This window comes from Pelodiscus sinensis, chromosome 10, assembly GCF_052426305.1.
Source record: "Pelodiscus sinensis isolate ZL-2025 chromosome 10, ASM5242630v1, whole genome shotgun sequence".
NCBI classification, from domain to species: Eukaryota; Metazoa; Chordata; order Testudines; family Trionychidae; genus Pelodiscus; species Pelodiscus sinensis.
This window is the reverse complement of record NC_143061.1, coordinates 56,764,888-56,791,772: the sequence shown is the minus strand read 5'-3', so window position 1 is coordinate 56,791,772 and position 26,885 is coordinate 56,764,888. Positions and strand designations below refer to the sequence as shown.

Below are 26,885 nucleotides of genomic sequence, written 5' to 3'. Positions count from 1 at the left end.
CCCCGGAATCAGTCCATTCCGCCCACACAGGCCTCCGCTCTCGTGGCGTTTCCCCTCTGGACTTTTCTGGTCGCGTTGCTCTCTTCGCCACACTGCCCTCCGGCAGTGCCCAAGTCACTCGCTCTGAGCCCCCCTTCCGGGGGTTTGGTGTCTCTCCAGCAGGCCTGTCCGCAGGCCTAGCAGGCTGGCCGGTTGGCTGTCCAAGCGTCCTGGCCCAGCCTGACTCTCTAGCCCTGCCCTAGCTCCAGAGAGCGTCCTGCTCCCTCGGCAGCCAGGCTCACACTCTTGCCGCTGGCCTAGCAGGCTGGCCGATTGGCTGTCCAAGCGTCCTGGCCCAGCCTGACTCTCTAGCCCTGCCCTAGCTCCAGAGAGCGTCCTGCTCCCTCGGCAGCCAGGCTCACACTGCCTTGGCTGAAGCAGCCCTGCCCTTTTATAGCCCCCAGCTGGGCCTTAATTGGCCAACGCCGCCCAGCTGGGCTGAACTCCCCGGGCCTGCTCTAGGCTGGGGTTTGGCTCTTAAGGGGCCAGTACAGGGCAGCTGCCCTGTTACACACCCGCTCCCTCTAGAGCTCCTCTCCCCTGGCGCCCGCTCCCTCTAGAGCTCTTCTCCCCTAGCGCCCGCTCCCTCTAGAGCTCTTCTCCCCTAGCGCCCGCTCCCTCTAGAGCTCCTCTCCCCTAGCGCCCGCTCCCTCTAGAGCTCTTCTCCCCTAGCGCCCGCTCCCACCCAGAGCTCTTCTCCCCTAGCGCTCGCTCCCTCTAGAGCTCCTCTCCCCTAGCGCCCGCTCCTTCTAGAGCTCTTCTCCCCTAGCGCCCGCTCCCTCTAGAGCTCCTCTCCCCTGGCGCTCGCTCCCTCTAGAGCTCCTCTCCCCTGGCGCCCTCTCCCCTGGCGTCCGCTCCCTCTAGAGCTCCTCTCCCCTGGCGCCCGCTCCCTCTAGAGCTCCTCTCCCCTGGCGCCCGCTCCCTCTAGAGCTCCTCTCCCCTGGCGCCCGCTCCTTCTAGAGCTCCTCTCCCCTGGCGCCCGCTCCCTCTAGAGCTCCTCTCCCCTGGTGCCCGCTCCCTCTAGAGCTCCTCTCCCCTGGCGCCCGCTCCCTCTAGAGCTCCTCTCCCCTAGCGCCCGCTCCTTCTAGAGCTCCTCTCCCCTGGCGCCCGCTCCCTCTAGAGCTCCTCTCCCCTGGCGCCCGCTCCCTCTAGAGCTCTTCTCCCCTGGCGCTCGCTCCCTCTAGAGCTCTTCTCCCCTAGCGCCCGCTCCTTCTAGAGCTCCTCTCCCCTGGCGCCCGCTCCTTCTAGAGCTCCTCTCCCCTGGCGCCCGCTCCTTCTAGAGCTCCTCTCCCCTGGCGCCCGCTCCCTCTAGAGCTCCTCTCCCCTGGTGCCCGCTCCCTCTAGAGCTCTTCTCCCCTGGCGCTCGCTCCCTCTAGAGCTCTTCTCCCCTAGCGCCCGCTCCTTCTAGAGCTCCTCTCCCCTGGCGCCCGCTCCCTCTAGAGCTCCTCTCCCCTGGCGCTCGCTCCCTCTAGAGCTCTTCTCCCCTAGCGCCCGCTCCCTCTAGAGCTCTTCTCCCCTAGCGCCCGCTCCTTCTAGAGCTCCTCTCCCCTGGCGCTCGCTCCCTCTAGAGCTCCTCTCCCCTGGCGCCCGCTCCCTCTAGAGCTCCTCTCCCCTGGCGCCCGCTCCCTCTAGAGCTCCTCTCCCCTAGCGCCCGCTCCCTCTAGAGCTCCTCTCCCCTAGCGCCCGCTCCCTCTAGAGCTCCTCTCCCCTGGCGCCCGCTCCCTCTAGAGCTCCTCTCCCCTGGCGCCCGCTCCCTCTAGAGCTCCTCTCCCCTGGCGCCCGCTCCCTCTAGAGCTCCTCTCCCCTAGCGCCCGCTCCCTCTAGAGCTCCTCTCCCCTAGCGCCCGCTCCCTCTAGAGCTCTTCTCCCCTGGCGCTCGCTCCCTCTAGAGCTCCTCTCCCCTGGCGCTCGCTCCCTCTAGAGCTCCTCTCCCCTGGCGCCCTCTCCCCTGGCGTCCGCTCCCTCTAGAGCTCCTCTCCCCTGGCGCCCGCTCCCTCTAGAGCTCCTCTCCCCTGGTGCCTGCTCCCAGCATCCTGCCATCCACACCCTCAGTACTGGCAGGGCAGGGCTGCTGCTCACTTCCGTTCCTGCTCCTTGCTGGGGTGGGAAAGGAGGAGGGGGCCAGGCAGGAGTGTGGTTGGGCAGGGGAAGGGGCGCTTTGCCTCCTGGACCTGTCTGGGCGTGAGGCCCGAGGTGTCAGTGTGGCCAGGGCCCTTCCCCAGCCTGCTGCCTGTGTGTTACAGGTACCATCACACTGGCCCGGTCAACAGCTTCTTCAGTCTGCGGGAGGGCCTGGCAATGCTGGCTGAACAGGTGAGCCCGGGCGGAGGGGGGAGGGGTGCGAGGGGAACCAGCCCTGGGACTGGAATGGCCCCCGGCTGCTGTGGCTGCCGGTCAGAGACGCACGGTGCTGTGAATTCCCAGCCTCCTTTGCCACCGGACCTGGGTGCTGCAAAAGGCAAGCAGCAGCCGGGGGTTTCCAAGTGGCATTAGGCACCTACGTGCTTGGCCCTCGGTGCTGCTGGGTGGCGCTAGGGACTGAAATCCTTCCTTCGAGCCCAGTGGGCAGCTGCCAAAGCGTGTGCCTGGCCCTGGAGCTGAGAGGCGCGCTGGGCAGCGTGTCCACAGAGCCCATCCTTGTGCTGGGCCAGCAGCTAGGAACAGCCTGGGGCTGATGGGGACGGGTGGGGGGATGTGATGTCGTGGGGGGGGCTGTCCACTCACTGGTTGCTCTGCTTGCTCTGTGGGCCGTGGGTGACCCCTACTGGCCTGCGTCTGTAAGCACTGCCCCGCGGGGGGAGAGGGGCAGAGCCCTTGCGTCCCGTATCTGAGGGAGCCGCCTTTGATGGGCCCACGCTGCAGCCGCCTGCACTGCCAGGGGCTTTGACAGATCATGAGAGACCAAGGCCATGGCCAAGCGGGGTCGCCCTGAGGACCCTCATGTCACATAGACAGTGACCCAACCTCCTCTGCCCAGGGAAGGGGTCTGAACAAAGGAGGGGGTGGCTGGGAGAAGGGGCAGTCTGGGCTGGGAACATGAAGGGAGGAGACTAAGCGGAGTACTGAGGGGCCAGGGGCCGGTGGACCCCACCCCAAGGGGGCTGAGGCTGCCTGGCCCTGACTCCTTATGTCCACATCACGCCTGTGCTGGGCTGTGTCCTGGAGGAGCAATAAACCCCCGTTCTACTGGCCGGCGGAGTCTCATCTCGCTGCAGACGGGGTGCAGGATCGGGGGTACCCGCCACAGTGGTGTCAGGGGTGGGATGCACTGCGCCCCGTGGATGGAGCTTCCAGCAGCGAGTGACAGGGCGCAGTAGAAGGAAGGGGCCTGGAGCCAGGCCTGCTACAGGCAGAGCAAAGTGTTTCCGGGGAGCCGTGGGGCGCTGCAGCGCTCGGTCAGTGAGTCTGCGCCCCGGGGATCGGCGGGGCGATGGCCCATGCCCAACTCCTGAGGGCAGACCTGGTGGGGCTGTGCAGAGAGAGGGGCCTGCCCATGGGGAAAGCGACCAAGGCCCAGCTGGTTGCCCGGCTGGAGGAGAATGACCCGTCCGGGGGCCTGGATCCTGTCCCAGCGGGGAGCAGCCAGACACCCCCGGGGGGGATCTCAGGCTCCCAGACTGGAGGGAGGGCTGGAGTCTGCCAGAGAGACGCCAGCAGCGGTTCGACCCGGGCGGGCCTCTACGGCAGAGCTGTGGCGGCCGGAGATTGAGCTGCGGCTAAAGGAATTGGAGTCACAAGAGAAAGAGCAGCAAGGCCCAGGGAGGAGCGCCAGGATGGAGAGCGGCAGCGGCAGCATGAGCTGGCCATGGCAGGGTGGAGAAGATGAGGGGCCCGGCTGCGGTGAGTGGGGAGGACCTCAAGGGGCCCAGGGCGGCCAGACGCTTGGAGAAGCTCGTGTTGGCCCAGTGTAAGGACGTGGGGGGCATGGACGGTTCCTTAGCTCCTCTGAGCGGGCCTGTGAGCGGCACCAGATCCCCCAGCGGACCGGCTCCAACAGCTCAGCCCCTTGCTGGATCAGGAGGCCGCAGGGGGCTCAGCCAGCTGGAGGATCTGCAGCTGGGCGACTACGAACGGTCAAACAGGCCCTGCTGCACAATTGGACCCCTGAGACGTACAGGAGGAAGTTCCGGGGGGCGCAGAAGGAGCCGGGGGAGACCTGTGTGGATCTGGCCTCCCGCCTGGCGCAATCCAGCCACAAGTGGGGGAGGGTGGGGCCCAGACTGCAGAGGGCCTGATGATGCTGGAGCAGTTCTATGGAGCGTGCCCGCCCATCCTGAGCCTGTGGCTCAAGGACCGGAGGCCAGAGAACCCCCAGGAGGCCGGGAGGCTGGTGGACGAGTTCACGGAGAGCCGGTCCGGGTGTGAACGGGAGTCCCGGAGAGAAAGGGAATCGCGCAGAGACCGGATCTCGGCTGAGCGACGGAGGAAATCACCTACGGGGCGAGCCCAAGAGACAGGGGCCAGCCAGCCCCCCAGGGAGGCAGCCAGGACCGAGATGGAGCCAGCCTGAAGGGACCCACAGGACCTGACCTGCCATCACTGCGGGCAAAGTGGCCACGAGGGCTCAGTGCACCAGGACAGGTCCCATGTCCAGAGGTTTTCCAGGCTTAACTGGCTGGGGGAAGGGCAGGCCCCCCAGAGGCAGGGGCCAGCAGGCAAACCTCAGCTCAGAGTGGGGGGAAGGCCTCTCAGGCCAACTCCCCTGGGAGGTCTGACCCTCGGGAGGCGGATTTCTCCGTGCGCCGGGTGGGGGCAGGGCAGCCCCTGCGGAGCGAGAGCCTCGTGCCCCTGCAGGTGGATGGCAGGGAGGTGACGGGTTTCTGGGACACGGGGGCGGAGGTGACGCTGGCCCGGCCCGAGGTTGTGGCCCCAGGCCACAAGGTACCCAACACCCAGCTGACCCTGAGGGGCACGGACAGGTCCCCGTTTAAGGTGCCCGTAGCCCGGGTGCATCTGAAATGGGGGCTAAGGGGGCCCTAAGGAACTGGGGGGCACTTGCCCACAGAGGTGTTGTGGGGGTGACCTAGAGGAGTGGCCAGACGGACCCCACAGGACCCTGGTCACCCCCCGTAGCCAGAGCCAGCGAGGGGCGGGCTCCCTGCAGGGGGCTCAGGGCCCCATCCCAGCAGACACGGGGCTCAGCAGGGCTAGGGCCCCGGACACAGCCAAGGGGGAGCCAGGTCCCTGCCCCAGCTGTGGAATTCCAGGCGGAGGGGCAGGCAGACCCCTCCTTCCAGACGCTGAGGGACCGGACTGGCCTCGGCACAGCTCAGCCCTGGCGGAGGGGGGAGTCCTGTATGGGGAATGGCTCCCCCAGGGAAGGGGGGGCGTGGTGGTTCCCCAGAAATATCGCCCCAGGCTGCTGCACCTGGCCCATGACGTCCCATTCACAGGGCACCGGGGGATCCAGCGCACCCGGCTGAGGCTGCTTCAGGCCTTTTACTGGCCGGGGATATTCGCGCCGTGCAGCGGCCCTGCCGGTCCTGCGACTCCTGCCAGGGGGCACGGGCGGCCCGACACGGGGGAAGCTGCCTTGAGGTGCCGGCCCACCATAGAGGAGCCGTTCCAGAAGGCAGCAATAGAGATACTGGGGCCTGTTGGCCAGGCCAGCCGGCCGGGGAAAACATACATCCTGGTGGATTTGGCTACCAACTCCCCGAGGCCATGGCTCGAGGCAGACCCAGTGGCAGACGTGCTGCTGGCCATTTTCAGCAGGGTGGGGTCCCCCCAGGAGGTCCTCACGGACCAGGGATCCAACTTCATGTGGGCCCCGCTCTGGTGCTTGTGGGAGACGCACGGGGTCCGGCTCCCCTGGGCCCCAGCGTAGGGCGCCTGGCCCAGCGGGCTGGTGGGGAGGTGCCGGGGACCCTGAAGCAGATGCTGGAGGCTTCACGCACCGGAATCCACAGGACTGGGACAAGTACCTGCCCCACCTGCCGTCTGCACACGGGGAGGCGCCCCGAGGGTCTGCCAGGTCCCCCCGACAGAGCCAGTGCAGAGGGGGAAGGACCCCCGGGCTTGCTGAGAGAGTTACGGGGGGGAGGCCTCCCGGGATGGAGAGTCGGGGGTGGAGGACGTCCTGGCTTTCCAGGAAAGGCTCGCTGAGCTCGTGGGCCCGGCCAGAGACCCTGGGCAGAGCCCGAGGGGAAGGGCTGGTCCGACCGCAGAGTGGGGGCCCGCGCCGGCCCCTCAAAGCCGTGAAGCAGCTGGACGGGGGAGCCGGCTCCTGCAGGGCAGCGTCATGGCCGGCCCAAGCACAGGGGAGCACCCACGCCACAGCCGCTGCTGTACCTGGTGGGGAGCCTGAACTTCCCCAGGCCACAGGCTGAGCGACCCTGCCCAGCTCGCTCAGAGCCGGGGGAGAGGTGTGACAGTGGGGGGAGGGCCACTCACTGGTTGCTATCTTGGGCTGTGGGTGACCCCTGCTGGCCTGCGTCTGTAGCACTGCCCAGCGGGGTCGCCTGGGGACCCTCATGTCACATAGTCCCTGCCCCAACCGCTTCTTACCTGCCCAGGGAAGGGGTCTGAACAAAGGAGGGGGTGGCTGGGAGAAGGGGCAGTCTGGGCTGGGAACATGAAGGGAGGAGACTAAGCGGAGTACTGAGGGGCCAGGGGCCGGTGGACCCCACCCCAAGGGGGCTGAGGCTGCCTGGCCCTGACTCCTTATGTCCACATCACGCTGTGCTGGGCTGTGTCCTGGAGGAGCAATAACCCCCCGTTCTACTGGCCGGCGGAGTCTCATCTCGCTGCAGACGGGGAGCAGGATCGGGGGTCCCTGATGCTCTGTCGGGGGGGGGGGGACTACCAGAGCTTGCCTCTCCCCTTGGAGATGAACGGTGTGTCCTGTGTCTGGCCCAGGGTGCGTCTGCCTGTCACACGCCCGGCCCTGGGCAGGATCCTGCTGGCTAATGGCTCTGCTCTTCTCCCCTTTGGCACAGGGGCTGCAGAACTCCTGGAAACTCCACAAAGAAACCAGTCTCCACCTGTACGAGGGGCTGCAGCAGCTGGGGCTCCAGCTCTTTGTGAAGGAGCAGGTAGGGCGGGGCTGAGGTCCCTGGGCGCTGGCAGACACTGGGCAGGTAGGGCGGGGCTGAGGTCCCTGGGCGCGGGCAGACACTGGGCAGGTAGGGCGGGGCTGAGGTCCCTGGGCGCTGGCAGACACTGGGCAGGTAGGGCGGGGCTGAGGTCCCTGGGCGCTGGCAGACACTGGGCAGGTAGGGCGGGGCTGAGGTCCCTGGGCGCTGGCAGACACTGGGCAGGTAGGGCGGGGCTGAGGTCCCTGGGCGCTGGCAGACACTGGGCAGGTAGGGCGGGGCTGAGGTCCCTGGGCGCTGGCAGACACTGGGCAGGTAGGGCGGGGCTGAGGTCCCTGGGCGCTGGCAGACACTGGGCAGGTAGGGCGGGGCTGAGGTCCCTGGGCGCTGGCAGACACTGGGCAGGTAGGGCGGGGCTGAGGTCCCTGGGCGCTGGCAGACACTGGGCAGGTAGGGCGGGGCTGAGGTCCCTGGGCGCGGGCAGACACTGGGCAGGTAGGGCGGGGCTGAGGTCCCTGGGCGCGGGCAGACACTGGGCAGGTAGGGCGGGGCTGAGGTCCCTGGGCGCTGGCAGACACTGGGCAGGTAGGGCGGGGCTGAGGTCCCTGGGCGCTGGCAGACACTGGGCAGGTAGGGCGGGGCTGAGGTCCCTGGGCGCTGGCAGACACTGGGCAGGTAGGGCGGGGCTGAGGTCCCTGGGCGCTGGCAGACACTGGGCAGGTAGGGCGGGGCTGAGGTCCCTGGGCGCTGGCAGACACTGGGCAGGTAGGGCGGGGCTGAGGTCCCTGGGCGCTGGCAGACACTGGGCAGGTAGGGCGGGGCTGAGGTCCCTGGGCGCTGGCAGACACTGGGCAGGTAGGGCGGGGCTGAGGTCCCTGGGCGCTGGCAGACACTGGGCAGGTAGGGCGGGGCTGAGGTCCCTGGGCGCTGGCAGACACTGGGCAGGTAGGGCGGGGCTGAGGTCCCTGGGCGCGGGCAGACACTGGGCAGGTAGGGCGGGGCTGAGGTCCCTGGGCGCTGGCAGACACTGGGCAGGTAGGGCGGGGCTGAGGTCCCTGGGCGCTGGCAGACACTGGGCAGGTAGGGCGGGGCTGAGGTCCCTGGGCGCTGGCAGACACTGGGCAGGTAGGGCGGGGCTGAGGTCCCTGGGCGCTGGCAGACACTGGGCAGGTAGGGCGGGGCTGAGGTCACTGGGCGCTGGCAGACACTGGGCAGGTAGGGCGGGGCTGAGGTCCCTGGGCGCTGGCAGACACTGGGCAGGTAGGGCGGGGCTGAGGTCCCTGGGCGCGGGCAGACACTGGGCAGGTAGGGCGGGGCTGAGGTCCCTGGGCGCGGGCAGACACTGGGCAGGTAGGGCGGGGCTGAGGTCCCTGGGCGCGGGCAGACACTGGGCAGGTAGGGCGGGGCTGAGGTCCCTGGGCGCTGGCAGACACTGGGCAGGTAGGGCGGGGCTGAGGTCCCTGGGCGCGGGCAGACACTGGGCAGGTAGGGCGGGGCTGAGGTCCCTGGGCGCTGGCAGACACTGGGCAGGTAGGGCGGGGCTGAGGTCCCTGGGCGCTGGCAGACACTGGGCAGGTAGGGCGGGGCTGAGGTCCCTGGGCGCTGGCAGACACTGGGCAGGTAGGGCGGGGCTGAGGTCCCTGGGCGCTGGCAGACACTGGGCAGGTAGGGCGGGGCTGAGGTCCCTGGGCGCTGGCAGACACTGGGCAGGCAGGGCGGGGCTGAGGTCCCTGGGCGCTGGCGCTGGCAGACACTGGGCAGGTAGGGCGGGGCTGAGGTCCCTGGGCGCTGGCGCTGGCAGACACTGGGCAGGTAGGGCGGGGCTGAGGTCCCTGGGCGCTGGCGCTGGCAGACACTGGGCAGGTAGGGCGGGGCTGAGGTCCCTGGGTGCTGGCGCTGGCAGACACTGGGCAGGTAGGGCGGGGCTGAGGTCCCTGGGCGCTGGCAGACACTGGGCAGGTAGGGCGGGGCTGAGGTCCCTGGGCGCTGGCGCTGGCAGACACTGGGCAGGTAGGGCGGGGCTGAGGTCCCTGGGCGCTGGCGCTGGCAGACACTGGGCAGGTAGGGCGGGGCTGAGGTCCCTGGGCGCTGGCGCTGGCAGACACTGGGCAGGTAGGGCGGGGCTGAGGTCCCTGGGTGCTGGCGCTGGCAGACACTGGGCAGGTAGGGCGGGGCTGAGGTCCCTGGGCGCTGGCAGACACTGGGCAGGTAGGGCGGGGCTGAGGTCCCTGGGCGCTGGCAGACACTGGGCAGGTAGGGCGGGGCTGAGGTCCCTGGGCGCGGGCAGACACTGGGCAGGTAGGGCGGGGCTGAGGTCCCTGGGCGCTGGCAGACACTGGGCAGGTAGGGCGGGGCTGAGGTCCCTGGGCGCTGGCAGACACTGGGCAGGTAGGGCGGGGCTGAGGTCCCTGGGCGCGGGCAGACACTGGGCAGGTAGGGCGGGGCTGAGGTCCCTGGGCGCGGGCAGACACTGGGCAGGTAGGGCGGGGCTGAGGTCCCTGGGCGCTGGCAGACACTGGGCAGGTAGGGCGGGGCTGAGGTCCCTGGGCGCTGGCAGACACTGGGCAGGAAGTGGCATCCGGCTGAGCTAAGGGGTGTTTGGGGGCTGGCTGAGGCCAGGTGCTTGGCTGGTGTACGTCTGCGCAGCTCCGCTGGCTTCGGCAGAGCTAGGCTGATTGCACCCGCTGAGGAACTCACCCAGCTCCATGCCTGCGGAGGCTTCGCCGCTGGCAGATTCCCAGCCGAGGTGGGGCGGAAAAGCCGGATGCTGTCAGAGAAGGAACCCTTGTCCAGGGGCGAGTGTGCAGCATGCGGCCGGAGGGGCAGAGGGCTGTTGGCCCGTGCCCAGAGGAGACCTTCATGGGACTGACGCTGCGTCTGTTTTCCAGGAGGCGCGGCTGCCAACCATCACCACCTTTGTACTGCCCGAGGGATACGACTGGCAGGAGGTCATCGCCTTTATTATGAATAAACATGCCATTGAGATCTCAGGGGGGCTGGGCCCGTCGGCAGGGAAGGTGGGTAACACGCTGCACGTCTCGCTGGTGAGACAGGTGCTCGAACTCGCTACCAATGCCCAAAGGGCTCGCCAGGGGTGATGGGCCGGGGTCTTTTCTCTGCTCCCGCCGTGTCCCTCGAGAGCAGCTCTGGCCGTGAGTCGGGGCTGCACTGACAGCCAGCCTCCCCTCTCCACACCCCTCGCCGTGCGGGGGGGTGGAATGGCTGTGCAGCAGGCGCAGCATTTGCAGCTGTTTCCAAGAGAGGATGGAATTGCTTGTAGCCAAGTTTGCATAGGCACGTTCCCGAGGAGCGGAAAAGCTGGCTGTGACTGCGCGTCTGGCTGTTCCCCGGAGCAGCCAGAACAGGCTCCCAGCCAGTCGAACGGGGGGGTTGTTGCTTCTCCAGGGTACAGCCCAGCACAGAGGTGAGGGCCAGGATGCCTCAGCCCCCTTGGGATAGGGGGGCCTTGCCTCCCCTAGACCCCGAGCACTCAGCTTAGGCTGTTCCCTTCATGTTCCCAGCCAGACACTGCCCAGCCCCCAGGCCCTGCCCCCAGCCAGGTGCCGTCTCCACCCCCCTCCCTTTGTCTCCCCCCTGGGAAGAGCCTTGTTCCCTGCCCAGGCTGGGCCAATCCCCGTGTGGGGGAGTCAGTGGGGATCACACAGCGCAGGGGGAGCCGGGTCCCGGAGCAGACAGCCCCCGCCACGCCACACTAGCCATCGGTCTTTCCACATTTTCCTTCTGTGTGTTAACGAATGCAAATGAAAAGAGGGTACCTAAGGCAGAGCTGCAGAGAAGCGTCTTCTCCCACAGGACTGTGGCTAACCACAGTGGTTACCCTGCATTGGAGACCAGGGAAAATAGGGACTCAATTATTAGCGGAGAGAGAAGGCCCAGACACTGTAGCTCTCAAGCCCTGAGCCATTTTCCAAGCCTCTGCTGAGAGCCTCCATTAGTCCAGCTGGAGCGACGCCGGCTGAGGCGCTTGCAGACTGAGGGTGCTAGTTTTGAGCAGGGCCTTCGCTCGGAGGGACTGGCTTTACCACTGCTTTCTTATCTGAAGACTCATTTCTGAGTGGAGACGTGCCCCAGTGCTTTCAATGGGAACTGGAGCAGGGCAAGGCAGTAGGCGAGGTGCTCTTCTCCAGGACAGAAGGGACGAATAAAGCCTCGCAGGCGCAGCCCCTTACAAACAAGCTTTGTTTTAGATTTTCATCGTGAGTCATTTATTGTCACTAGCCGTAGATGATCGCCCTGGGGGGCGCTCGGCCACAAGTCTGCTCCTTCGTGCTTCTCTGGGGCAGACTGGCCAGCAGAGCTAAAGCAGGGCCCCTGCTGTACTAAGGAAAGCAATTCCCCCACCCGCCCCTGCATCTTCTGCAGCTGGCACGACTGCAGGGCGGCTCTGCAGAACGTGGCACCCTTCAGATTTGCTGCCTTTGACCCCCTTAGGCATACGTGGGCGTACGTGGGGCCGGGCGCTGGAGAATCCGGCCAGTGTATGGCAGCGTGTGGGAAGCCCCAGGCGGCTGAGTGCCTGGTTCTCACCGTCCCAGGAGCCTGGCACCCATGCGACGGGCAATGCAACATGTCCCTGGGCCGACCCCGGGGAAACAATTTGATCTCATTCAGATTTACTGCCCTCTCCTGGGTCTCTCTCAATTCCAGGTTCTTCGAATAGGACTCATGGGCTATAACTCCACCAAGTTCAACGTGGACCGAGTCCTCCATGCCCTGAAAGATGCCTTGCAGCACTGCCACAAGAACAAGCTGTGAGCCGCTCCTGGGGCGGCAGCAGACTCAGCCCAGAGGGACCGTTTCAGGCCTTGCTCCTGCCACTGTCTTCTCTCGAACTCAGGCTGGAGGCTGCAGTGGGGACACTGCCCACACTTCCCTCCCCTCTTGTACCCGTGAAATCCAGGGGGTGCTGGGCCAGCGGCAGCACCCTACAGGAACCATGAAGCCTGCCGCACCCCAGGAGCCAGGCTCCCTTTGCAGGGCCACGCGGCTCTGCACAGGGCTATGCAGAGGCTTTGCTTTCTGGCTGGCTGACCAGAGGGTGCTCAGGGCAGTGGGAGAGACAGCTCAGCACGGGAGGTAGGACACGGCCCAGCTCGTATGGACACTAGTTCTGCCTGAGCTGCCCTCGGATCCAAAGCTGGCGGTGCTCCTGAGAAGCAGTGTCCTGCGAGCCCACCCACCCCTTCCAGGACTTGATCAGCGGCCTGCAGGCGAGGCCTGTGCTCAGGAGAACAAGGCAACGGGATGGGGAGGACCCGGGAGCAGAGGGCAACCTGCATCAGTGGGAGTGGAGCTGAGGGGCGCCCAGCCGGGGCGCCTGCCTAGCCACTGCCACAAGGCCGGAGAGGCAAGCCCCAAGCCGCAGCCCTGCTCCCACGGCCATGACTGCTCCCCCCTTCCCACCCTGCCTCTGTTAATTCAGCAGGCGGGGGCTGAGTGCCACGGGCTGGCTGGTGCTTGGCCTCGCCCTCGGTGCCTGTCTGTTCACACCTGCCTCCAGCACACCAGCTGCACGCTGCCTCACAGGCCCGAGGAGCCATGCTCCTCCTCCGCCCCACCCCTGCCGTGTCGTCCGTTCAGCATGAGCACGGCCGCCTGCTCCCAGTGGCCCCCCCCCACCAAAGCAGGATGCTGGAAGTGCCCTCGGCAGCCTCGCTCCCCCATGCAGAGCCATGTGCGATGTACGTGTGTAAATTCACTGGTGCAAGGGCATGCCCTGGAACAGCTCCCACCACGTTAATAAATGGGGCCTGTGGCCTGGCACAGCGGGCGTGTGGCTCGGCTTCGCTCCAGGGCCCCACGCCGCCCCACGGAAGTGGTACAGAGAGCACGTCCCGCGTCCCTTCGCCCAGTGACTCAAAGGCAGAGCATAGAAAAGGGGCTGGGCTCCAGGGGCCATTGTTCAGGTGACAGGCCAGCGTCAACTCCCAGCCTCCAGCCCCACTTACGTCAGCTCCGTCCCCATTGCTTCTTCCCGCCTGAGCACCGCACAGCAAGAGCCCCTGGGTTCCCAGCACCGCTGCTGCGAGCCAGGCGGCAAAGGCGGATGTGGGGGCGCCGGTCTGTGGGGTCTGGCGTGCGCGTGTGAGCCGGCTCAGCTCTGCTCCGGTCGCGCCCTCTCGGCCTCGGACGAGATGTGGGTCAGAGCAGCGAGCCGCCGTCTGTCCTGGATGCGGTAGACCTGGAACTGAGCAGGGCAGAGGGGTCAGATGAAAGGCTGCCGCACAGGGGCCTCTCAGCCTAGCGCCACGGTGGCGCCACGGACGCCTCTCGAGCCACGTGGGCGCGGCAAGGAGCAGCCGCCCCAGCTGGCCGCAGTGGCACTGAGCTCCTCAGCCTCTCCTAAGCCGCTGTATCTGCCTCGGGGCAGTGGCGCCGGGCCCCCCCCGGGCCCAGGGACTCCGGCGGGTTACCTTGCTGAGCAGCACATCGAAGTAGGCTGTGCTCCAGCCGGCCCCGCCCTGGGCTGGGCGCCGCAGCCAGGCCTCGACGCCGCTGTCTGGGGGCAGGCGGCTGCTCCGCGCCGCGGGGGCGAGGTGGCACGGGAGGAAGTGCGCGGGCGAGCTGGCGAAGCCCCGCACCCGGGGGTACAGCGCGCTCACAGCCGCTCCCCGGAAGAGGTTTTCTTCTGGATGCAGGAAGTGGGGGAGATTTCTGGTTGCTAAGCAACGAAGCAGGATCACCAGGAGCCGGTAGACGGATCCGTCCAGGTCCTCCCAGTCCTCGGGGGAAGGGAACAGCTCCGTGGCCCACAGCAGCACCATCTAGACTCGGAGCCAGAGGGAGGCGTTCAGAGCGGGGGCACGGCACGCGCACTAGCTGTGGCTGCCGAAGGGGGTTAGGCGCCGCGGGAACCAATGGGAGCGGGGCAGCTGCTGACACGGCCACGCGCTTTGCAGCTGCGGGCTCTCGGCGCGTCCTGGGGGCGCTTACACAGCCACCCGGCCCTGGTGTGCAGCCCCACGGGCTGTCCTGCGCCCAGAGCGTGACCCCAGCAGGGGCGCCAGGGACACTGGGGGCGCACGCCGACGATTCCTAAGGGCTCGGTGCAGCCTGGGTCCAATCATTCAGCCACGCGACAAGAATCTGCAGCTGGGGGCCAATTCCCTGGAGGCGCCGTCACGTGGAAACGATTTGCAAGCCCGGGGCCCTCGGCACGCCTGGGTCTGCGATTGGCACCAGGGCGACAGCCCCCGGCCGACGTGGGCCGGTAGGCGCCAGTGCCACGCACCGCGTGCTGTGAGCTGGTGTGTGGGGCCGCAGAGCCACTCAGCCCTCCCCACGTCGTGGGCCGCCCCGGAGCGGCAGGGACTGCTGTGGGGGCGAGGGGGACAGCCCTGGGCGACTAGGAACATCCCACTCGCGGGACGCAGGTGCGGGCCATGCATCGCACGGGGGAGCACAGGCAGCAGCGCGCAAGCTCGTCAGGGCAGAGGGAAGGCCCCTGGCCCGTGGGCAGGGCAAGGATCGCTCTGACCGGCACTAGTCTTCGGGCGCCCGGGCACAAGGCAGCGGCACACGCACCTTGCTCCTCCCGCGGGTCCATGAGCCCAGGCCACGTGCAGGGTTTGGCCAGTGCAGACGTGCAAGTCCCAGCGTGCCGTGTACCGCACACGGGCGGCTCCCAGTCACTGCAGCGTCCCCTCTCGGGAAACCTACCTTCAAGTGCTTAAACGTGAGCCCCCCTTCCCTGCCCTCTTCTTGCCACTCCTCCCGGTTGACGTGGTCCAGCAGGCGGAGGCTGTCGAGCCGGTGGCCTCTCAACAGGCCCACGATCCGGAGCAATCTCGCGACAGGGCGGTCGGCGGAGTACCTGCCGAGACACGCACAGGCTGCTCACTGCTCAGGGCGTCTCTAGAGTGGGTCCGCAGGGCATCAGCATTCAGCCCGGCAGCTCTCCCCTTCTCCTGGCCCCTCCCACGCCAGGCAGCCTGTAGCCCCATGGCACCTTCCCGTAGGGCTCTTCCTCAGAGCCAGTCGCTGTGCTTGTGCCCTGCACTAGCTTGTACCCGGGAGTCCCTACTGGGCTTTTGGGGCGCCCTTCCAAAGCAGGGCCGGCACGGAGCAGCCCCGTGGCCCTGCTAGTGTGGCAGTGGGGCTGTTCGATGTCAACCCTGCCCTCTTCGAGAGGTGAGTCTATTTACGGCAAGTTTCATCTACGAGGGCAGTGGTCCCCAAGCGTTTTGGGTGGTGGGCGCCGCGCGGGGCTGCTGGGCCACCCGGGGGCGGGGTCTGGGCCACCCGGGGGAGGGGCTGCGCATAGGCCACGCACCCAGGGGTGGGGCCAGGGCCGGCTCTAGGTGTTTTGCTGCCCCAAGCAAAACATTTTTTTGGCCGCCCCCCAGGACAGGCACTGAGGAGGAAAGCGCCCCTTTCTCTTGACTCCCACCACACTCCCGCCAAACCCAGCCTACGTCCTGTCTCCCCTCCACACACATCCCGACTCCCCCCCATGCACGCACGGAACCCAATTTCCACCTTCTCTCCCCTCCCAGGCAAACCCGACCTCTCAGTGACTGGACCCAGCCCCCCCTTCTCTCCCCCACCTGATCCACCCTGCACCCTCTTCCCTCCCAGCCAAACCAGATCCCGACAGACCCAGTTTGCTCCCCGCTCCCACCTCCCCCCAATGACCGAATTCCGTCTCCTTTCCCTCTCCCCGCCAAATCCTTGTGTCCCCTCCCCACAGCACGCGCGGAAATGTCGGAGCACTCTGGGGGAGAGGTGACAAGTGTCACGGGTCCCCGACTTCCCTTTCTCTGCGGCTGTACACACCTTTCCCCGCCCCTCCCCTGCAAGAGGAGAGAGAGGAGCCGCCAGGCCAGGGCTCGCCTGCAGCCGCTGCAAGGGATTCTGCAGCAGTGCGGAGGGGCCGGCGTGGCAGTGCAGCTGGCTGGCAGCCCTGTACAAACACCTGGGAGCAGGAGCGAGGCAGAGCGCTGGGTGGGACAGTCCAGAACTGTCATTCATGTTAAAATTCGACACTTTCCAAAAAGGACTCAACAAACACTTGAACTATCTCACCCATTACCAAGATAGTTTCCCCAATTATCACCTCTAATACCGTTAACTCACAAACATCCCACTCTCCCTACCTCTAGTATCATCAATTCACAGACACTTACCTTCCTTCCTCCCCCCCCCCCCCCCCCGCATCCCCCTCCTGTTCTGAAATGTGATTTGTCCTTTTCATATTTGTTCATTTTTTTAATTGTATCCTTTGGTATATATGGTTGTGACAACTTTCTTCCACTATTTGATCTGAGGAAGTGGGTCTGGCCCACGAAAGCTCATCATCTAATAAACCATCTTGTTAGTCTTTAAAGTGCTACCTTGTCCTGCATTTTGTTTCAGCTACCCCAGACTAACACGGCTACATTTCTATCACTATTCCACGGGGCAGAGAAGCCCAGCATGGCGCGGCAGCTGAACTCGGCAGCAGTTCGCCAGGTGTGACACTGAGCTCCTGGGCAGGACCCTCACTTCCTTAGGAGTTTTCTTCCGGGCGAAAGGCAGAATCGTCTTTAGTGCCGGTTGAAATGTTCCAACATTCTCAAGTGTGAGGAAAACGTTCACTAAACTTCAGATTTACATGGAAAACAGCAAGCAAGCGCCTCAGTGTGCAGGCTCAGGTTCCCTCCTGTTTGCACTGGACAGAACTGCGTCCTCCGAACGGCAGGCAGACCCGCTCTCTCCCTCCCAGCAAGCTTTCAGGAAGGGGGAGGCGCACAGCCTGGCGTTTACCTCCAGTGGTGGGAGCTGCAGGGAATGAAGTCAGCCTCCTGGGTCACTTTCTGCAGGCTGCCTGCCGGAAACCCTCCTTCTTCGGGCCTGCTGTGGAGCTTCCGAGCACCCTGCTTCCTCCGCACCACCGGGAGGATGTGGAACCGGATCATTTTCCAGCCACTGGACACCAGCAGGGACAGCTGCAGCCCTTCCTCCTGCAGGCTCTCTGCGCTGACCTGACCTGGGAAGGGTGGGGGTTGCTTTAGAAAACAGGCGTAGAGATCTCCTTGTCCTCCCCCTCCCCCCCTTCTCTGGGTGCCTTGGCAGCCGGCCCCACTTCAGCCGGGCAGGGCCCTCAGGCCTGGGGCGTTCGCCCTGTTCTTTAAAACAGACCGGCCACGCCTGGATGGGGCCCAGCGGCAGTGCAGCGACCGGCCTTGCCGAGTCTGGCCTCTCTGCGGCAGAGCAGGGGAGACCGTCTGGGCGAGAGCGGGGCATGAACGCCCCTTGTTCCGCACCTCCGGGCATGGCAGCCGCTGCTGCTGGGGTGAGACCAGTGGCTGAAACAAACCCACGTTGTTGGTCGGTTGCCTGGACGTCCCCTAGCAGCTCCATGGAGCCACAGCTGGACAGCTCCTAGGCACTTGGCGCTGGAGCAGAGCAGGGGACGGGGCCTGTCGTACTGATGGTCTTTGCTCCAGCCACTCCCTTTCCGGATTCCCCCCTCCCCCCTGCACTTGCCAGGCTCTGAATGCTCAGTCCTCCAGCACAGCACACTGGGCTGGGACCAGGCAGAGGAACCAGGAGGCAAGGCTGGTGATGGGGCAGGCAGGAACCAGGAGAGCGGTGGATGTAGCTGTCTCGCTGCCTGCTATGACTCCAGAGCAGGAGCACCACCCTCTGCAGAGACTTCTAGGGCCCAGGGCACAGAGCCCAAACCGGGGTGAGCTCTGCGCTCCGACTCCAGCAAGGGTGAGCCCCTCTGCACTGGAGCGGCAGATTGCTCCCTTGGGTGCCCCCATCTGCCCAGCCGCCTGTGTGCTAGCCTGAAGCACAGCCATAGCCAGCTTAGCCCCGTCCCAGAGGAGCAGGCCGGCTGCAGCTTAGCGCTCGCCCCTGGCCCAGCCTCTACTCCGCTCCAGAGAGACCGAGACCACGCCCAGCGGAAAGGAACTTACAACAGACACAGGGCGAGCTACGGCCCTAAGCTCCGAGTGGGGAGAGACGCGTCTGGAACCAGCCATCACCACACGCCCCGCGGGGCTGAGCCGCCGGAGGGCTCTTGCTTGTGCTAGAACGATCTTGCCTCCCACCGGCCAAGCAGCACAGTCAGGGTCATTCTCCTCTTCCCACGCCTGATGGTGACTCCTCTTCATGGGCAGGGTGCCTTCTTGGTGGTGGTACACGGGGAAATTCCAGCTGCAATGTCCCACCATTGTCCATCTGCTATAGATGGACCTTTCTTCCTGGAAGGGCACAAGACCTTCTGTTGGGCCGGCCTCTTCACGCTCATTAATGTGCTCTGCTGACACAGGCAGAGGCTCACAATCCACCTTACGGGCGGGGCTACGGGTGTGATGAGTCAGATGAGCGCCCCCAGCAGCTCACTAGCACACCATGAAGTCTAAACACTAACCACATGGGCTGTGCCTAGACTGGCCAGTTTTTCCGGAAAATCAGCCGCTTTTCCAGAAAATCTTGCCAGCTGTCTGCACTGGCCGCTTGAATTTCCGCAAAAGCCCTGACGATCTCATGTAAGATTGTCAGTGTTCTTGCGGAAATACTGTGCTGCTCCCGCTCGGGCAAAAGTCCCTTTTACGCAAAACTTTTGCGCAAAAGGGCCAGTGTAGACAGCTGAGATTGGTTTTCCGCAAAAAAGCCCCGATCGCAAAAATGGCAATCGGGGATTTTTTGCAGAAAAGCGCGTCTAGTTTGGCCACGGACGCTGCCAATCTAGATGCTCTTTTCCGAAAATGCTTTTAATGGAAAACTTTTCTGTTTAAAGCATTTCCGGAAAATCCTGCCAGTCTAGACGTAGCCACGGGATGCGTCTACACAGCCGGGCTCGATTCGAAACAAGCTGCACAAACTGAGCTACAGCAGTTGCGTCGCTTATTTCAAAACGGAGCACGGCCACAGCACGGCTGTGGAGATGGAGCCCCAAGGAGGCTGCGGGAGTCGGAGGGAGACGTCCTCAGCTCGACACTATCCACAGTCACTGCCTGCTGCGCAGAGGCAGACGCAGTCATTTGGGAAGCGTGTTGCGGTGGAGACACACCCTTGCTGCTCGTTCTAGTCCTCACTGTAACCGTGACAACGCCGGGGGAGCCAGCGAGAGTCCAGCTCGGTATCTGTCGGCGCTGGAGTGAGAGCCGGGGCCTTGGCACGAGCTGGCGCCAGGCAGACCGAGAAGGATGCATAGCGAGAAAGAGGCGGGTGTTTGAGCCAGAGGGTCTGACTGACACACAGTTGGGGGTAGACGAGGGACTCACGGACTGGCCCCCCTATGGCTGGGCACGAGAGAACGCTCGCTCCTCCCCTGGCCCTCCTGCCGACAGCCCCCTTGGCCCGGGGACATTCTGTGCCATGAACAACTGTCTAGTGCCCTGATGCCAGGTGTCAGCCACAGCCGGGCCGGCCAGGACAGTTGAGCCATTTCCTCAGCCAAGCCTGGGAAACCTGGACAGACACAATCAAAGAACATGGCCCAGATGGGCAGCCCCAGGGAGGAGCAAGTCCATCGGCCAGGAGCAGCTGGTGGGGAGCACACTCGGCTCACGCGTCTGCGGTGAGGGTCAAACCAAGCCCTCCGGCACGAGGACATGCTGGCGAGGCGCCGCTCCCTTGGCCGAGCACGTGATGGATCCAAGGAGAACACGATGCCCAGCTGCCTTCTTTACAGAATAAACCAGTCTGAGGAAGAGGCAGCAGAGCAAAGTTCCCTCTATCCTTTTCCATCTGAGTGCAGATTTTTTCCATCCATGTGTGGAATAAATGTGTATGCGCACGGAGGCATGTGCAAATGTGCACCACCAGTAGAAACAAAACACCTCGCTGTCAGCTGGCCGGCATTTGCATCTCTCCTAAGCAGCCGCACACGTGCGCAGCAGACAGGGAGGTCCCCCACAGGCGGATTTGTGTCCCGCTGACATTCCCGCTGCTGTTGTAGCTGAGCCAGGCCCATGCCCTCAACATTCGGCGTGAGGAGCTTCTGTCGCTGCTGCTCTGCAGGTGAACACTCCTGCTGACGGCTTGCATTTTACAAAGCAGCGTGCTGACATGCTGCAAAGGCGGACTCCCGCCTCCCTGCGCTTCACCTTGCATGGGTCACGCCCGAGAGGTTGGACTCGTTGCTCCAGTTATCACTGGCGCAGCCAGCAAGGGGAACAGTTGCCTGCCAGCTCCGATTAAGCAAAGACTGGCGCTGAGCTGGATCTGACACACGTAATCGCCCTGTTTCCACTCCAGCACCAGGGCCTGCTCAGCTGAGCTTGTAGTAAACCCACTGGCCCTGGTCCCGTTTCACAGGGCAGACACACCCCACTGGCCTAGGATTAACTTTGACAGGGCCGCTTCTTCATCGCACCGCTAGCCGTGCTGCTTCCCACCCAGAGAGCCAGAGCTCAGCCCAGGCCAGCGGGTCACTGAGAAGCAGAAGAGCGACCTAGAAATGTCTGGAGACTGACGGCAGCCGCCACGAGGGAGGAGAACGTACAGCCGATCCCTCGCACGGCTTTCCAGCCCGAAGGATGCAATGGGACAGCGCCAGTTACAGAGGGAAACCCTGGCCCCTCCGGAGTCAGTAGCAAAAGTCCCTCTGACTTCACTGGTGTCGAGATCGCCCCCAGCAACTTTATTTCAGCATGGCACTGAATGTTCATCAAGTGGCATATCTAGCCCTTGCCAGCGGAGGCATCCCAACACACGTTAGACTACAGCCTCTCCGTGGGGCCTTCTCGCCCGCCACTGAAGCGCAGCACCTCTGGGGTGAAACACTGAAGACAGCCTGCACCAGCAGCATGGGCCTACATGCAGAAATTCACCTCTCTAGGTCACGCCCAAGGTTTGGTGGGTTTGGTTTTTCTTCTCTTTCCACAGAGAATGCAGCTACCTCAGTTTGGACCGACACAGCCATCAAAGCTGGGGACTTCTTGTTTGTGCCTCCATCAGCAGCTCCCTCTGTCCTCCCTGGACCAATCAGTGCCTCTCGGGATGAAAGGGGAGCGGGTTTCTCTGTCCGGGCTCTGGCTCGTGCCTCACGGGTAGGTTCCAGTTCTGAGTGGATAGCGGCTGCCTTTCCCCGCGGAGGGGCGTTCCGAATCCAGCCGCTCAGGTTACGTCCCTATGGGGGTCCCACCCATCACTGCTGCCCAGGTGAGGGCCCCGTGTCGGGCTGAGGCCTCTCTCAGACCCCGCTCCACGTCTCTCCGCTGTTAGACAGTTTCACTGCCTCCTCTTCCATCTCCTTCCCCGCCCCTCTCCCCTTCCCATTGCCCCTCCTCTCTGTGCCTCGCCTTTTCCTTTTTGCCTCCCACCATCTGCATCTCCGGCCCGGCCCGGCCCGGCCCTGCTCTGGGCTGGGAGCAGGGAGGTAGCCAGCCTCTCCAGGCACACCCCATCTGCCCCCCACCACGGTCCCTCTGGCCCCTCCCCCAACCCCTCACCTCTCCAGGCACACCCCATCTGCCCCCCACCACGGTCCCTCTGGCCCCTCCCCTGCCCCTCCGGCCCTGGCCCGCGGTGCAGCTGGCACACACCTGGCGCGATGAGGAACTCGTGCCTGCAGTGGACGATGGCCGTGACGATTAGCTCTCTCAGGCGCCTGAGGACCTTGCCTGGCACGACGTGCCCCCTGCACTCAGCGCCGCACGCCGCACTGAACACGTCCTCTCGGGTCCAGTCCTCCCAGCCAGCTCCCTCCCTGGGCACGGCCAGGTGGCAGCAGCCTGCTGTGTGACGGTGCCCGCTGGGGACCGGCTCCACCTGGCCCTCTTCGCTGGGGCAGGCCTGCAGCAGGAGGGCGTCGGCCGCCATCCGCAGGGGAACCCCCACCGTGACCTCGTCCTCCGAGGAGCAGAGGGCAAACTCAAAGACTTCCAGGTTTCTTGAATAATCAGCCATAAAGCGGGGGTCCAAGGCAGTCACTTTCTCCAGCACGGTCAGCAGAATGTTCTCTGCCCTCTGGAAATGCTCCAGCCTCTGAGCCTCGCGAGCCAGGACCACGCCCAGGCGGCTGTGCCAGTGAGACCCCTTCGCGGCCATGGCTGCCTGGCAGGGCGAAGAGCCTCCTCTCCCGGCTCTGCGAGCTGCGCTCGCCCCGACAGCCCGGCAGGGAGGGGAACGCCGGGGGTGGGAACAGGAGCCTTTTGGGCGGAGCAGCCAGTGGAGAGACGTTCCAGTGACACATCACGAAGCCTCCTCCTCTGGCGCTGGGCGAGAGCCAAACCCTGTGCGCTGTTCCTTCCCGACGGAGCCCCCCGGCAGTCAGGTGTGTCCCACGCGCTGTTCCTTCCCGACGGAGCCCCCCGGCAGTCAGGTGTGTCCCACGCGCTGTTCCTTCCCGAGGGAGCCCCCCCGGCAGTCAGGTGTGACCCACGCGCTGTTCCTTCCCGAGGGAGCCCCCCCAGCAGTCAGGTGTGTCCCACGCGCTGTTCCTTCCCGAGGGAGCCCCCCCGGCAATCAGGTGTGTCCCACGCGCTGTTCCTTCCCGAGGGAGACCCCCCGGCAATCAGGTGTGTCCCGCGCGCTGTTCCTTCCCGACGGAGCCCCCCCCCCGGCAGTCAGGTGTGACCCGCGCGCTGTTCCTTCCCGACGGAGCCCCCCCCCCCCAGCAGTCAGGTGTGACCCGCGCGCTGTTCCTTCCCGAGGGAGCCCCCCCGGCAGTCAGGTGTGTCCCACGCGCTGTTCCTTCCCGAGGGAGCCCCCCCAGCAGTCAGGTGTGACCCACGCGCTGTTCCTTCCCGAGGGAGCCCCCCCGGCAGTCAGGTGTGTCCCGCGCGCTGTTCCTTCCCGAGGGAGCCCCCCCAGCAGTCAGGTGTGACCCACGCGCTGTTCCTTCCCGAGGGAGCCCCCCCAGCAGTCAGGTGTGACCCACGCGCTGTTCCTTCCCGAGGGAGCCCCCCCAGCAGTCAGGTGTGACCCACGCGCTGTTCCTTCCCGAGGGAGCCCCCCCAGCAGTCAGGTGTGACCCGCGCGCTGTTCCTTCCCGAGGGAGCCCCCCCCCGGCAGTCAGGTGTGTCCCGCGCGCTGTTCCTTCCCGAGGGAGCCCCCCCAGCAGTCAGGTGTGACCCATGCACTGTTCCTTCCCGAGGGAGCCCCCCCAGCAGTCAGGTGTGACCCGCGCGCTGTTCCTTCCCGAGGGAGCCCCCCCGGCAGTCAGGTGTGACCCACGTGCGCCCCACCCCGGCTGCTAAGTCTGGCCTCGCATGGGGCTCTCCTGCTCAGCACCCAGGCAAGGGCGGGCCAGAGCCCCAGCGGGTGGAGAGACATTTCCATCGATTTCAGTGGAAATGCTGATTGGCGCCCGGCTGGCGACCTGGCTTCAGAGGAGAGAGGCTGACGTCCATCAGCGGGAGTGCGTCCTTAGCGCTGCTCACAGGGAACCCCCGAGAACAGTGCTTAGGGGTCCCTGTGAGCCCTGTGCCTGGAGGGGAGGGCCCAGTACACAGCACAGGGGCTGCGTGGGACATGGGACTAAGTCCTGTGCCTCCTCATGGCCCACTGATCTTGGACTCTGTGGCCACCCATTTCCTCCTGCACCACTTAGTTAGCCAGGGTGTCAGTCCTACCCACAGCCCATTGCCTGTCCCCCTCCCCCCGCCCCCCGCCACAGCTCTGCCCCACTCTGGGATGGCAGAGTTCGGATGATTGGGCCAGGTCACACCCCTGGATGGGACCCCTGGATCCAGACTGTCGGCAGGCATCAGCTACGCACCAAACAGATATGTCCGAGTTTTCTTTGCCTCTGCGAGGGCTCAACACGCAGCTGTGGTTTAATGCAGGCAGAACTCCGACCCTGTTTTCTAATTACAGGGCCACCCAGGCCTGGGCCTTAAATCCTGCCTGGACAGAGATCCCTGTGTCTGAGGGAGTGAAACAGGGCCAGCTGCCTCCCGCGTGCCCCTGGTGCCCTGGGGGGCTCTGCGGTGCACTGCCTCCGTTTCCCCTCTTCAGGCTCCTCAATAAACGCCACGTGCAGAAGACTTCTGTGAGTGCAATAGCAAGAGCCCTTCTTGGGAGCCAGCTATGGAAATACCCCTGCTCCCTGAGGGCTGGCTCTTCCTGGTCTTCTGAGCAGCTGGAGGAGACGCAAGTGTCCCTGCAAGGAGAGATTCTAATGCCACCCAGCTGATGAGCAGCCCACAGCCTCCCACAACTGCAGCAGGTGTCTGTACTGGTGGTGCACACTTGCACAGGCCTCAGTGCACAGAAAAAAAAATTATTCCGCGCACATGGAAAAATTAGAGGGATGCCTGGGCCTGGCCTGCCTTTGCCTTCTCCACAAAAGGAAAACTAAACTTTGGGACGGGGTTTTCACCTAGCCATGACTCCCCTCCTCTGGGACTCTTTCTGCAGCTTCACGCAACGGTTCCCGCTACGGACCCAGCAACAGGCGGTGGGCCTCGGGGGGGGGGGTGCTCCTGTTTCCCCTGGCTGTGGGCTGTCGGTGGATGCTGGATCACCTCCCTGGTGAGCACCGTCTTGGGCTGTGCTCTCTCTGCCAGCCTGGGGACTGACATTAGCACCGCAGGAAGCACTGTCAGAATCCAAGCTCTTGGGATTGTATTAGGGAGCAGCCTTGGAACAGTGTGACATGCCAGGCTTCGCTCTTCCATTTGCCACGGGCAAGCTGCCAACGGTGCTTGCTGCTTTCCTAATGCTCCAGCTGGCGGGCTCCCTGCCAGCCACGCCCACCACTGGGAAGGCAAGAAGTGCCTTGGAGCGAACGTTTGGCCAGCCCGCTGCAGAACCCTGAGATGGCTAAAACACCAAGCATGTCAGAAATTAGCACCGGGCGCCATCCGAAACCCCGGGACGGCGAAAAGTCCGGTCCCTTGGGAGCACGGAGAATTTCGTCTCTTCTCTGCCAGCCAGCGCTGGGACATTCTTTCCATGTCATTCATCTCTTGCACAACTCGTCCTGCCCCATGCCAGATGAAAACGCACTGGCTGCGCGCCAGAGTACGATTCCTGCTGGGGCCCAGCCTGGCGCTGACATGCAAATGTAAAGGGCTCTGAGAGCCACGGGCAGAAAGCGCCCAGTCACCCATGCGCGTATCTGCCCCTCTCTGCCAGCCTCTGGCTCTGGCACCTTGGTCAGCACAGGCAGAGGCTGGAAGCACGGCTGTGATTAAGCCACGAGTGCCGGTCAGGAAAATGAAGGGCGGGGCTTTCCAGCATGCTCTGTGTGCCCTGCAAGGCTACTGAGCAGATAAGAGGCGATGCAAACGGAAGGGCCTGGTTTTCATTTGCACTAAGGCCTCTCCGTTCATCAGGCTGGCAGCAAAAGGAGGGTGTGAGTGACGAGGGACAGGGAAGGGGAGCGCATATTCGCAGGGCGTAATGCTGCACGCACGCTAAGCTTCTAGCTCGCTGCCAGAGAGAGGCCTGGTGGAAATGAGAACCAGGCTGAAAGGTTTAAAAACATACGTCCAGCTTTCACAGGAAAACAACTTGAGCTCATGCCGTCAGCACAGAAGTATGCTTTATTCGTGTCCTGCCCGCGGCGCCTGGGAGCCCCGGCCAGCACGGTAGGTGCTGCCCCAACAGAACAGGCAGCTGCTCTCCGCCCCAAACAACTTGCAGTCCGTCCAGAGGAGTCGAGTGCCCGACACCTACCGAAAAGCTCAATGGGCTCTGGGTGCCTAATTCCCCTGGGCTCCTTGGAAAGTCCCAGCCTCATGAATAAACTGACCCGGAACAGAACCAGTCTTTATAGTTTGGATCCCCGCACACGCACGTTAGCCAGAAGAACTCTGCTCCCTTTAGCCTTGCAGACTGGTCTTCTCAGCACCCCGCTGCTCTCCTTACCTCTCCCGGTGGCCGCTGCATGTGGGAGATGAGCCCTTCTGAAAATCGGAACTAGGAGTCCGAAGGGGAACTCTTGGCTCTGAGCACCCGTGCGGATCCGTTCCAGATGAACACGCAGGGGCCCCAATCACTCCTCTCTCCCGGGACAGAGCCATGGGATGGGGCTAGGAGGGAAGGGAAGTGAGCGCTTTGCAGCCCTCCCTACGCTGGGTAACAGCTGCCTCTTGCCCGGGCATTCACCTTTGGGAGTGGGAGGGTCCTTTAGCAGCAGTTTGGATCAAGTGAGGATAAGGGGCTAGCCGATCTGCAAGCTTGCGCCGTCCCAGCCAGCAGCACAAGCTAGATAACGGGCCTGGCCACCCTGCCTATTGCTGCTCCACACTGCTCTCTGCAGCCACACAAGCTAGATAACGGGCCTGGCCACCCTGCCTATTGCTGCTCCACACTGCTCTCTGCAGCCACACAAGCTAGATAACGGGCCTGGCCACCCTGCCTACTGCTGCTCCACACTGCTCTCTGCAGCCACACAAGCTAGATAACGGGCCTGGCCGCCCTGCCTATTGCTGCTCCACACTGCTCTCTGCAGCCACACAAGCTAGATAACGGGCCTGGCCACCCTGCCTATTGCTGCTCCACACTGCTCTCTGCAGCCACACAAGCTAGATAACGGGCCTGGCCACCCTGCCTATTGCTGCTCCACACTGCTCTCTGCAGCCACACAAGCTAGATAACGGGCCTGGCCACCCTGCCTATTGCTGCTCCACACTGCTCTCTGCAGCCACACAAGCTAGATAACGGGCCTGGCCACCCTGCCTATTGCTGCTCCACACTGCTCTCTGCAGCCACACAAGCTAGATAACGGGCCTGGCCACCCTGCCTACTGCTGCTCCACACTGCTCTCTGCAGCCACACAAGCTAGATAACGGGCCTGGCCGCCCTGCCTATTGCTGCTCCACACTGCTCTCTGCAGCCACACAAGCTAGATAACGGGCCTGGCCGCCCTGCCTATTGCTGCTCCACACTGCTCTCTGCAGCC

General features: G+C 64.6%; 2 protein-coding genes across 3 annotated transcripts in view; one reads left to right on the top strand and one right to left on the bottom strand.

Annotated features, from left to right (window-relative positions):
- The window catches only part of AGXT (alanine--glyoxylate aminotransferase), a 28,328-nt gene extending 15,469 nt beyond the window's left edge, over positions 1-12,859 (top strand). Inside the window, exons 8-11 of the mRNA XM_075917863.2 lie at positions 2,282-2,351; positions 6,977-7,072; positions 9,961-10,089; positions 11,741-12,859. Of these exons, the coding sequence (XP_075773978.2) occupies positions 2,282-2,351; positions 6,977-7,072; positions 9,961-10,089; positions 11,741-11,848 (403 nt within the window). The 3' untranslated portion in view covers positions 11,849-12,859. The remainder of the gene's footprint in view (positions 1-2,281; positions 2,352-6,976; positions 7,073-9,960; positions 10,090-11,740) is intronic.
- Positions 12,860-12,996: 137 nt separating this feature from the next.
- On the bottom strand, positions 12,997-26,274 carry MAB21L4 (mab-21 like 4). Of its 2 annotated transcripts, XM_089780975.1 has the most exons (6): positions 22,665-26,274; positions 21,577-22,266; positions 16,838-17,060; positions 14,753-14,906; positions 13,507-13,857; positions 12,997-13,280 (listed from the first exon to the last, which is right to left on the bottom strand). In XM_089780975.1, the coding sequence occupies exons 2-6, from the start codon at positions 22,079-22,081 to the stop codon at positions 13,188-13,190; spliced, it is 1,326 nt and encodes a 441-aa protein (XP_089637101.1). In that variant the 5' UTR covers positions 22,082-22,266; positions 22,665-26,274; the 3' UTR covers positions 12,997-13,187. The 2 variants fall into 2 exon arrangements, with proteins under 2 accessions (XP_089637101.1, XP_075773977.2); XM_075917862.2 differs by lacking the exon at positions 22,665-26,274 and having other exon boundaries at positions 21,577-22,586.
- Between the last annotated feature and the right edge of the window lie 611 nt (positions 26,275-26,885).

Excerpts from the sequence above, each read along its gene's own strand:
- MAB21L4 (XM_089780975.1), bottom strand. The coding sequence starts at position 22,081 with ATGGCCGCGAAGGGGTCTCACTGGCACAGCCGCCTGGGCGTGGTCCTG. Across the intron at positions 17,061-21,576 it reads CGAGTTCCTCATCGCGCCAG|GTCAGGTCAGCGCAGAGAGC; the intron begins GTGTGTGCCAGC and ends CACCCTTCCCAG. Across the intron at positions 14,907-16,837 it reads TGCAGCTCCCACCACTGGAG|GTACTCCGCCGACCGCCCTG; the intron begins GTAAACGCCAGG and ends GTGTCTCGGCAG.